The sequence below is a fragment of the Mesitornis unicolor genome, unplaced genomic scaffold (assembly GCF_000695765.1).
Source record: "Mesitornis unicolor isolate BGI_N332 unplaced genomic scaffold, ASM69576v1 scaffold6170, whole genome shotgun sequence".
Classification (NCBI taxonomy): Eukaryota; Metazoa; Chordata; class Aves; order Mesitornithiformes; family Mesitornithidae; genus Mesitornis; species Mesitornis unicolor.
The window spans coordinates 28712-41461 of NW_010157477.1; the positions used below are offsets into that span (position 1 = coordinate 28712).

Consider the following 12750-nt stretch of genomic DNA (forward strand, 5'->3'; position numbering starts at 1 on the left):
CGGACTAGACCTCCCCCATATCCAACACAAAAAACACTGCTTTACTCCAGTCATAAATGCTTTTGGAATAACGACAATATTATTTTGGGCAGAAAGGAGGTTATATAATATACATTTATAAAGAACAGACTAAGTTATACTCAAATATTAAGTTTTACATATCATACTTTGCTCTGCAACTGATTTGCACAAACGAACTTGTCCAGAAAGAAAAAACCCTTACTTCTATTGAGAGCACTTGTATATGCAAGGCTGATAAGTTTAAACAAGAGTGAATATAAAATTACCATCAAAGATAAACCATAATCTTTAAAGTTGCAGCTGATTTCAAACATTCCTTTTGATAGATTCCTAGTACAGCAATTTTGTAGAAGTATGAACACTCCAAATCTCCTCTATTTATAGGGAAGTTTGTAACAGGTTCAAGTGGAGACATCAAAAACATTTTAAATAGACATCACAAGATGCATCTGTAGTTTAAAGGTCAAATTTATTAGGAGATTAAGAGATGTATTATACATGGACTATAAATACAGCACAGCTGACTTTATTCACAGCCAGACAGCCAATGCCAACCTATTTTGTAGACACCCTTGTTCTTTTGTTCCAAGAAAAGTTTGCACCATAGGACTTGGATTTAGGTTTTGGAATCTTCTTCTCTTCAACATCATAGCTCCAGCCTGGAGGTTACAGGGGAAATGGTGTGCAGAGACAAGAAACAAAGAGAATTATACATATTCTCAGCATACAATAGAGTAAATGCTACTTGAACATTTTGACTTCAGTATCTTTTTATCCACATAGCCATCCACTAGTTTATTCCTTTTTAGTTGGCAGCAGAGAATACTGAAATGCTATAGATGTAACATATGCCTGTTCTCTCAGTTCCTGAGACTTTACCATACTATGTGTCTCCATTTTCTTTACTCCTGCAAAAAACTTAGCAGTCATCAGTGCAAGCTCAACAGAGAACACTGTCCTGCAAGTCTGTGGCTCCATAAGTCCATGGCATCACAGGAACACAAAGGCTCTGCAGATGCTGGGATGGGAAATTAAAATAAATATAAGGAAACATGGGAAAATATAGCATACAGAAGATGAATCCAAAAGACTGGGAGAGAATGGAGACCTTGCAAAGCTAAAGGAAAAAGAAAGGTGAGAGGATGAAAGAAAGGAAGGCCAAAGAAAAAACTTCAGCATTAGAAAGGAGTTCAATACTTAACATTTTAAGAACATAAAAAAATTGGAGTAAAAGAAAAGGGAATGAAGTGATAGCAGACAAGTAAATTATGTGATAGTTAAGCAAGAGAAATGCTAAAAAATGTCAGAAAAGAGGAGGTGGAGACATTAGTGTTTATGTAAATCAAAATGCAAATTGGTTGCAGCCTCCAGGTGCCTGGAAAGTTGCCAGGGCAGCACTCAGTATTCCAAAGTTTGGTCTCCTTAGGTGCAACATTTCACTCAAAGTTGAGATACTTAAGCTGAAGGTAGAAGTGGTTAAGTATACAGTTTTAACTTATACTAGTAAGATCACACTTTTCTTCCTTAGTTTTAAAACAAAAACTTGGTAAATTCTTAAAGGTTTAACATGTATCTGTATTTTTATATTTAAGATCTTCACAGGAAACACTCAAGATACATCTACCCATCAAAACATGTTTTGTGAGATACACAAGTTGTCCTGTTACTGTGCCTCAATTTTGTGTATTCACAAATGTCAAATAAACATTTTCCTCACATTTATTAGGCTGAACCAATGTTAACTTCCAAGTTAACTATTCTTTGTGAGAAATACTAGAACAGAGGCTTTAAAAACATATTCCTTCCATCTGTGAGAGAGCACTGGTTTTCACCTCCTGTTCTGATGAAAAATATAAGCTTAAGTAAACAGCCAGAACTAGATCCTGAGACAGACTTCAGTATTGCAACATTCAGCATTATAACACCTAACTCTGAGGCACTTGGCTGCTGGAATGGCATCCAGAGCCCCAAGTTATTGCTTCATCTTTTTATACACTAGATAGAGAGGCGCCAAGTGCCTCCAAAAGAGATTTGCAACTGCCAGCACAATGACTTGTGCTGCCATAGCTACCCAAAATCTACTTAGTTAGTTATATCTAACTTTGGATTGCAGAAGGCCACCATTATGTGATAAGGTTTCACACTCTGGAACAGTCTCCTTGAGTTAGGTACCTTCAGTTCTTCATGACAGAGAGCAGAAGTCACTTTTATACAAATACCACAATGGTGGGGGACGTTATTCTTGCCCAGAAACCTGCCATAGAAGCCAAGTGGACTGAAAGCAGATCTCATAATCTCTGGAAAAACACCCTCATCACCTGACTAGAAGTTATTGCTCAGTAGAAAAAGTCTGCATCCTCGTTAATAAAGCTGTATGTTTTTAAACAACTGCCTTGGTGATGTTGGACAAGACAAAGAACAATTCAGGTCGACAGACTAAACTTAATTTCAGCTAGTTACAAGTGCTTCCTCCTTGCCCCAACTTCAAGCCATCCTCAGCTGTCATAGTTTGGACAGAGATCTCTCCTATTACTGTGTTCAGTGCTGTTATTCCTACATTATGAAACACATCAGATGGGGCAGGCAGAAAGCTTGCCTCGGGTTCCTGAAGTTCTTATGTCAGAAAGAACTATTACATTTCCCAATCATATCGAAACACCTGCAATATCTAGGATTTGCAGAAATTAAACTTGAAGTTCTTAAGGAATTCTGTAATGGAAAACCTGGGTGGTTCATACAGGAAGGACAAAGAAGTAATTATTTGTGTTCCTAGACTCAGACATGTTTCAGTAACACCTCAGTTTGGAAGCTAAGTTTCATTGTAGATGAGTGACTAAGTTTCTAATTTCTTTCTAAAAGCTGAACTAAATATTGTGAAATTTCTATTTCCAGCTACATCTGATATTGAAGTTTTTACTACAGAAAATACTATGCATATATCATATGCATAAACCACCTAAGTCACCTTGAATAAAAATTGAATAGTAATTTAGACAAGCCAGTATCTGCAGAGAAGTCTGGTACATTTCAACTATGGTAAAATTAAGGGTGAAGTTAAGTGAATACTGAACTAATAATATTAATGCTAAGTCACAGCCTTAGTTTAGTCAGTAAAATTTTCTTTGTAGTTTTCCCACACAATGGAGATTCATTACTAATCCAGCAAAGGCATAAATTTTCTACACTGAACAAATCAAGTACTTTACTTGAACCTGCATTTCGAAAGGACAAAACATAACATGTCCAAAGAGATGACATAAGTAGCTCATTAATATAGCGTTTTATTTCTTTTGTAGGCTGAATTTGCCAACGAACAGAAACAGCATGAACAATACAGAAGCATAAATAAAGCAACACCAGATTCTCCTAAATGTCTTATTTGTTCATAAAGCATTACAAAATACTATTAAAATTGCACAATAATTGGTATCTCTAATGCAAACATGATGATCCTATTAATTTCTTAGTGAATACAATTTATTTTTCAATAAAATTAAGACTATTATGTTAAAAAAATCCATTCAAAGAGGAACAGAGGAATTAAATACTGGCCCTTACCATTAAAAAGTGCAAATAAACAGCACATTAAATGGTTTAGCTTCTTAATTGTTTAAGTTAATGGACTTACCCTGTTTTTTTCAGTGTGCAACCTAAGCCATCAAACAACTCTGCACAAAGTGGTTTGACCAAGAAACTTATTATCTCTTTGCTCCAGACTAAATATACTTGAAAGCTGTAGACCACAGGGAAGACTTCTCAAGAAGCTTACACCCCATGTGCATTAACTGGCTTTAACTCAGTGCAATTAACTTTCCTCACATCCATGAGCACTAAGCATCAAGCCTAGCTCTTTGACGAAAATGAAATTGATTAAAAAATCCAAACAAGCAACAAAAAAATGCAGTGAAAAATTCATATCAAGAATATTAGGAAGACTGAGATTATGGACAACGATAGCATTAGTCTTAAAAATATTAAGTAATGATACTGGGTTTTCTACCATCCTTTTCTCAAATATGAACAATTATCAAGTGCAAATGTTTAGACTTTAGTATTGTACTTGGGAAGAGTTAGGTATAATGTCCTTAGTTTACAACTTCCTCAAAGGCACAGCAGAAGGGGAGGTGCTGATCTCTTTCTGCTGACCAGAGATAGGACACGAGGAAATGGAATGAAGCTGCATCAGGGGAAATTTAGGTTGGACACATGGAAAAGGTTCCTCATGAGAGGGTGGTCAGGCACTGGAACGGGGCTCCCCAGGGAGTGGTCATGGCACCAAGCCCGTCAGAGCTCAAGGAGCGTCTGGGCGATGCTCTTGGTCATATGGTTTAGTTTTAGGTAGTCCTGTGAGGAGCAGGGAGTTGGATTTTATTATCTTTATGGGTCCCTTCCAGCCTGAGATATTCTATGATAAATCCATTCTGCAATGTGGCCAGAACTAAAGGTCCAACATTGGTAGTCTCTTAATTTTAGTTTTCTGATTATCAAACATTCGCAAGGGTTCTGACAGTCTTTTATTAACTAGAATTCAGACGCTCAAGTCAAGTCTTCACCCAAAAATCCCACTGCCATGTAGCTAGGACCCCCAGTCTGGGATACAGTTGAACTATTAATATTAATTTTCCTCCAAGATATGAAGAAGGCTCAGTTCTCATTCAAAACACAGATACTTGCAAAAGCATTGCAGTAGTAATGCTAAGAGGCCGGAACACTTTTCCAGAAAGTGGAAGGCCTAGATTCAATGTCTTCAGTGCCCTCAGAAATATCCCCCCGCTATTTGCCTCCTCTTCAAGTAGAGCACTAATGGTTACCAATTTTGTGGAACAGAGGGAAGGCAATTAATCCTGCATTTCTGCTGCTATTAATACTTTGAGATCAAGATTGCTCATAGAAAGCTGAATCCCTCATACCCAGTATGTACAATACGTACCATTTTTTTCAGCAAAGGCCATGGCATCTTCTTTAGTAGAAAAAGTAAGAACCATGTTGGATAAAGGATCAGCTCTGTAAGACATCAAATGACAAATATTAAGCACATTTGAAATATAAAATAATTATACCTGTATTTCAAATGCTAGTCAAATGCTGTATTACACAACTTTTTGTAGTACATCACTGCATAAGTAATTTAAAATCCCTTTATTTTTCAGGATTCCAGGATTAACACTTTCTGCAGAGTATTGTTTCACTCTTTCAGTCTGTCAAATTTCCCTCTCATCTCCTGGCAGAAATTAACGTTTTAAGTTTTTTATTAGACAAACATGTTTAATCACCTGCCGAAGTTATAACTGCTCTGCAACAATCTCTTTAATTTTTAAAGCTTTGTAGTCCCTCTTTTTGGAAGATCACATTTCCAGGAGACCAGGAATCTGTAGAGCAGCCAGGGGAAGAATAATCTTATACAGAAAAGAACAGAATATGAATGTGAGCAGAGAAGGAATTAATCAGAGTGTGAAATGTATGTTTTAAAAAAAAAACAAACAACCAAAAAAACAAACCAAAAAGTTCAGCTTTGGCTGAGGTCATATAACCTCTGCAAATTACACCAGTACAGCAAGCAGATCCCAAGCTGCCACTGAAAATAATGCTCAGAAATGCAAACTGCCAGCTATCTAAATACACAGAGGTTAGTTTTAGATGATCTGCTATTCCTCAACTGCATTTCTGAAGCGAATCAAATAGCAAAAAGCTTTTTGAAACAAATTAAAATATCAGTTAGAAAACCAAACTGCCTTATTTGTTGCTATAAAAGTTGAATTTAAGAAAAATGACAAAGTATGAAAAAAACCTAAGGGTTCTGAAAATTAATCTAGAAAACTTTTAGAGAAGGAAGATACTGGTTGTAGCAGCACAATGATTAGGTAATTCTTCTCTGAGACAACACTGCACTCAAACCTGGGAGACAGTCAGGAAGATAAGACCAAATTGCAACAAACTATTGAAGAAGCTGCCTCTCAACTGTTCTCTCTTTGAAGCTAGAAGGGTAAATGAAGAGAAAAAGAAACCAAAGATACATTGGACTGTCAACAATAAAGGACAAAGCCTGTGACTGGCAGAGGAGGAGGGGAAGAGGGGGAATCTAGCTTCCAGCAAAGACAACAACGTAATTTTATCTGATGTACACATGGAAAAATGGAGTTCTCTATATAACCAATATATTCCCCAGTAAAAAACAAAACAAAACAAAAACCCAACAGGAAAACGGCAGAAAGTACATTTTCACAAGCCACTAAGATGGGTGACTTTAAAGATTTCTCTTATAAAGGCAGTAAGGAGAATTTGGAACCAAGAATCAGTCCATGATGTGATCAGTAGAGAATCAAGTGACCCAAATATATCGCAATATTGTGACAACTTTTGCTTATTGCTATTCTCTTCCATGATTGGGGTTGGAAAAATCTTCTCAATACTACTAAGTAAGAACACAGAAGTTTAAGTCTGAAGAGTAGTGAAGGACCAGTGCCTGTTCAGTACTGCAACTATGATGAAAACTTTCCAGGATGGAGGCAGTTTGGAAATGAGGATTGTGCAGAAATTATTTATTCTGTTTTCATGTGAGATCATCTTTCACTCAAGCTTTTGATTTCTTTCCATAAATGAGCTACCTATGTGTTCGAGTTCGTGATAACCTGCGAGCAAATGAGTTTGGGACGGCCAGCATGATGTCCTGATGTTGTCAGCAATAGCGGTGCTGCAGGATTTCTGAAGCCTGCCCCGAACTGTCTTAACAGTCCCTACAAACTAGAATTCCATGTTTTATTCTCTTATGAGATCCTGTACAATGGAAACCATGCATTTCTCATGTTTGTTTGTTTACAACTTTAAATTAAAAGAAGTATTCAAGAACTATCCATAGGCAGTCCTGTGATGAAACCTCCCAATTAAAAAAAATACCATAGGTGCATTTTATTTAGATCTACAACTGCATAATTTTAACTGAAAAAAATATTACCAAAGAAACAACAAAGGAAACAAAAAAAGCAAACAAGACTGTAAAACAACAGAAATATAGCAACAACCTGTAAGGTAAATAAGTATATTGAGTTCAGAGGAAAACAGCTCTAATCCCTAGATCCTAAAGGGCTCTAATCCACAGTAAATAGGAAAACTCCTAAGAACTGTTCTTTCCACAAATTAAATCTGAATAGAAGAAACACTTCCTGAACAGTGTTGAACAGTAATTTGAAATTACCAGAAGGTCCACTAATAGGTTTTGTGAGAATTTCTTTAAAAATGAACAGATACAAACTAGTTTACAAAACTCTTAACCTAGTTGTGTCCATTCTTAACACAGTACTTGCTTTTGGCCTACCTTGAGCTTGCTTACATAGGAGATGCTCCCTTCCCTACCCAAGAATGAAAACACATGCTGAGATGAATTCATTCACAACAGCCATTCCTTTTTAAATTTCCACAATAAACGCACTCCAGGACAATTTAACATACAGGTAAGCCCTTAATACCATGGCTCATTTTTGTATGTGGTTTATTTAGCATAAATGGTTATAACTGCTAGAATGGTTAAAAGCCATTGTTTTGGCTGAGATCATGCAAAATCCCACCCAGAAACTAACTTGTCTGAGAAAGATAAAGTCAGCTGAAAAGCAAAGGAGGATTATAAGAAAAGATAAATTCAACCCAAACTAAAGCAGGTGTTACTAGCACCTGCTACAGTGTTATGAACTGTACAGTAGTATAAATAGACCATACTTCAGTGGCTAGACACTTGAGGGGCACACAAGACAGAAGGGAAAGTTGTACAGCTGGTGAACAATCTATCACTTAATTAGTTTAGGCCCTGTGAAACAACCTGGTCATTACTTGCTAGATGTAGTAGCTACTAGCAGTAGCTGAGTCACTCAAGGCATATGTGTATTAAATAGTTGAAATCTTATCCTCTGAAACAGCATTTTAAATATGCTTAAATTGAATGCTTAAGGTGAAAAACCTCAGGATATGCTTAAAATGAAGTAAATTTTATATACAGGATTAAAGTTTAAAACCAGGTATTTTAACACACTTAATATTTTAATTCATATTCAGTATTTTTTCTCATCTAGCGATAGTTGAGCTTTGCTTCCGTAATGCTGTGCAATACCAGTATAACTGAGATGTTACAGGTTGTAAGCCTCAATTTTTTTATAGGAAAGCAGCGTAATAAGAAGACTTGATTTCAGAGTTATTTTGCACCAATATTTCTGGATACATGTATTTTGTAAATAAAGAAAAGAAAGAGGGAAAAAAGCATTCTATGACCGCATTTAGAATGTTAACAAATCCCAAAAAATGTGTCCTCAAATTGTTTCATATTCAAGGTCAGAAGTTTTTTTTCATAGAATTTTGTGTTCTTTGATCATAAGTCCTAATATGATTGCAGCCAGACATTTTCAATACACATTGTGTCCTTTTTGAAGTTTGAAAAATAATCTCTAGTGGTTGACTTTTGCTTAGGTAGAATAATTAACTTTTCTGAATATGCTTCAAAGAAGTCAGCTTCAAGTCAAAATTATAACACTGTCAGGAGAATTGTTGGCACAACCCTCATAGTTTACAGGAATTCTAACCATGCTGTAAAACGTAGATAGTATATTTACATTGGGAAAAAAGAATTAAAAATTAGCTGCACTCACATTATACTTACATCTCCAAATTATAGCATATTTAGCTAAGATTAGTACTTTTCTATATTCAGGTGTATTTAAGAGCTTTTACTACTAATATTGGCAACATTGAAACAAACAGTGTAATATGTTAAATAGTTTTGTTTGTTTTGCTTTGTTTTTTTTTTTAATTGCCTCCACATTTCAGTTCTTCGGGATATTTATAAAACTTTGTAAAAAAAAAAATCCTGAAGCTAGGTATTGCTATTTCATGTTTAACCAAATTTAAAAGGTGTTACTGTTTCAGGTATCTAATACCCTTCTTTCCCTGATGCTGCCATACAGTAACATCATCAGAAACGTAAATGTTGAAATTTCTGGTTGTTAACACTTTTTTCAAACACTTCCAGATGATGCTGTGAGCTAAAATTTGCTTTTAAATATAACAGGACATCAGTCATATGACTAAAAAACCCAACCACTTACTGTAAGTACTGTTAAAACACAAGCAGATTTACAAGTAGAAAGGACACATCAAACAAAATTTACATGACTAGTAAGAGCCAAATACAGAAAAAAGTATTTTGAAATTCAGTAACTACTCACGTAGATGCCCAGCCCATTAAAGGGTTCTCCCAGCGCTCCCTGTTATCAAATTCCATCTTCCATTTCTTTGTATTGTTAACTCCTGCCTGCATTGCATTACGTGCTGGAACAAAAATGTGAACTTTTCTGGTTTTGATGTGCTCATCTGGAACACCAGTTAAAGCAGTGATATCCTATGAAAAACACAATGGAACATGTTAAAAAAGGGTTCGCATAAAAGGCTTGTAAAATAATACCACTTGTGCATTTTACATAATTTCATGCTCCATTTTTATTTTTTAAGTTACAAAATAGCAAAAAAATTGCAGAAAAGTATGTTATGGGTCCAGCTGTACACAACTGAAGCTGATACATGTTGGAGCTGCTATCATCCTGCTTTCCCTGGCTGAATTAGATTTTGCATAGATCAGTTACCTTAACCTGCTCATCTCCCAGCTACACAACTGCTGGTGCCAGAGGAGGGACAGGACATTCCCTCCCCTCCTCTGACCACAGCAGCAAGGTCAGGGCTGCACTAACTGGCATCAGCTAAAGCAAATGCAGAAATGCATAAACTTTTCTTTCTCCCTTTAAAGAAAATACGAGAGCAGAGACTGAAACATTGTCAAGCACCAAAATTTTATAGTACCATTAGGAAGCTAAACTTCATATGAACAAGACTATTCACCGAAATCCTAGCCAGCCAACTATGTGCTGTGTAAGTGCTTTCATTTGCACTTAAGTCTATAATTAAGAGGCACCAACATCCACACTGACTCAAGAAGCTATGCTTGGCATGAAGAAAGAGGCAGAAGGTTATCTTTCGCACAATAATCTATTGATTGTTAGAGACTGCAGAGCAGATACTAGAATTCAGCTCTCTTACTTTTCTAACCATTAGTTATTACATAAATTCACTCCCTTGTCATGTTCAAAGCTATGAATATCAGCTTTTGAGAGTCAACTCTTCTGTGGATGCTCAAGATCAAGAGAGGAACATTTGATACTGGTAACATTCTTCAGTGTTTTTGTGAAAGACAAAAGGATTCACGAGATTCCAACCTTCAAAGAAAAAAAAAAGCTTGTAACATTGTATACAGTCAGTAGTAGGGTGCCCTCCTCTACTAAGGCTTGGTTTGTGAGCCTTCCACAAATAAACCTGACAAATATAAAAAATGAGCGATCAAGGAAACAGCCTAAAAATACTGACTTTAACAGAGAATAAGATGGGGGAAAACCTCAAAAGAATTACTGTGAAAAATTACCCTCAGCAGCATCTGATATAATCAAAGTGAACTTTCTTGCTAAAAACTAAACAGTAATTACACAAAATTAACCTGTCAGTTCACCCTAGTAGAGTAAAGAGTGAAATCAAACATCAAATCCATCTCTAAGGATGCTAAACTACTCCTGTTCCTTACATACTTAAAAGGCCAGTGGGAGATCCTTGGTCTCCCTCCTTGCCCTCCCCTCCTCTCCAGGAACAAACAGTAAACTGGTAAAAGCCAAAAAAAGTGCAGCAAAGCCTTCGGCATACGGAACTCATCTTGCCAGTACCACTGTGACTTGAATTAAAAGGCAAACAAGTTTAAATAAAACACTGTGGCTTTACATGTCTGTAGCTATTGTCTTTATGAGATTTTGTTTTGGGGCAAACTTAAGAGCTCTTGGTGCTGTCACCAGATCATCCTTTGAGATGAGGCAAGTCTCATTTTTCATTTTACTTCAGAAAATAAATTTCGAAAGATCAGTCCCTCAAAACCACACAGGGGAGCAAATTTAAAGCAATTGAAAATATAAGAATATTCACAAAAATACTATTTTTCCCCTCTGAAATAATCTGCTACATGCAAAAATTCTGTGTTTGTTACCATCAACTACCTTCAAAAGTGCTCAAAATGATTATTTTTTTTTATTTTACTATTATTAGCAACTCAAATGTCCACTATGAATTCTATGCTTCGGATTTAGAGGTTTTTGGATTGTTCCAGAATTATCTGGAATTATTAAAATAAGATCTGTTAAATAACATTATGGACACAAACAACTTCCTTTTCTGAAACTTCCATACCAGAGAACTATAAAAGTATTAGACATTAGTGCATACAGAGCACAATCTAAAAGGAGTATTAAAAATGAGCAAGTGTTATATTTATGAGGTAACCATAGTAAAGAAATGCCTAGATTTGTTCATCTGGATGAAAATAAAACCAAACTCCCAGACAAACTGTAAGTCTCTTCGAGCCATGTTTTTGTGGGCACTCAGCTGGCTCAAAATCAAAGTTATTTCACTAATAATATAGGATTCATTCCATAAAAATCTTTTCAAGGTGAAAATTAAAACCTGCCTGCTTTCTGAAACCAAATATCTACATGGTGTTGCTAGCTCTTCATACTTTGAATCATTATAGCTAAAGTTTCCATGCCTTATGGGAATCTAGCAATTGTTTATTGATACCTTCCCCATTTTAAAGCTGGCAATTGAACAGACAGTTGTTAGGACAATGAGTTTCTGGTTTCTGAAGCCCAAGTTGTCCTGACATAAAATCACTGGTTTTGCTTGTTGTAGACATGTAAGGTACTGTAGCATAGCTGAGCTGTTGCCAAAGATATGGAATAAAAAGGCTTGGCATCTATCACATACTTGACACCTAAAGAGCACAGAAGCTCTAAAATTCCTATTCCCTGTAGGCGCACTCTTAGTCTAGACAAACTGATTTCTCACACTTTTAAAATGCATTACAACACTCTATTGTGATCATTTCATCCACACAGCTCCAGCTAGTGACAGAAGAACCTGTCCTTTAAGCGACATTTCAATGGGCTAAAGCTCCCACTCCAAGATGCCATTAAAACAATATAATACTTGAAAAGAACTATGCTGCACTGGGTTGAACTCTTTACTGTGTCTTCAGTGCTTTGTTCTGAGTTCAAGTTCTCATTGAAACTACCTGTGAACCAACTTTCCAAAACAAAGATGCTTTTGACAGCTGGTTTCACGTTACTATCTCTTTTTATTTATTTTTTTAAGTGTTCCCTAGTGAATTTTGCTATATTAGCATATTAAAATATTAGTTCAGCATCCAAAATTCTAAATAATAAGGTGACAATATAAAAGACCTGAGATTTGAAATGTATAGGTTTCCTTTACTAAAAACCAACAGACCTGCCTCACATTTTTAACACAGGCTACCACCTAAAGGTAAATTTTGATGTTCTTTTTTTTCTTAATATATATAAAGGCTTTTTATGTTAATAGCAACCTCTGATTTTTTTTTGTAACCCATTAAAATACTCATTTTGAGGCATTTTGGCTCTTCTTATCATAATCTGAGAGGGACAAACCACTTTTTTTAAACAGAACAAATCACATTAAATTGCTTATAAAAGACAAGGAGGTTTTGTCTTTATTGTAACTTAAACTAAGAACACTTGTCATGGTGGAAAGCCTGGTAAAGCTGTTCTGGAAAGAGTAATAAGAAATTATAAATGTGCTGTACAGCAGGGAGAAAAACTGGTTCACAGAGGCAGTGTCAATGACAGC

The 12750-nt window shown here is 35.9% G+C and overlaps 1 protein-coding gene across 1 annotated transcript in view; it reads right to left on the reverse strand.

The window, feature by feature from the left end:
• Positions 1–471: 471 nt before the first annotated feature.
• Positions 472–12750, reverse strand: part of NDUFS4 (NADH dehydrogenase (ubiquinone) Fe-S protein 4, 18kDa (NADH-coenzyme Q reductase)) — a gene marked incomplete at its 5' end in the record, with an annotated part of 26796 nt that continues 14517 nt past the window's right edge. Inside the window, 3 exons of the mRNA XM_010180136.1 lie at positions 472–680; positions 4952–5025; positions 9228–9400. Coding sequence (XP_010178438.1) covers positions 577–680; positions 4952–5025; positions 9228–9400 — 351 coding nt within the window. The remainder of the gene's footprint in view (positions 681–4951; positions 5026–9227; positions 9401–12750) is intronic.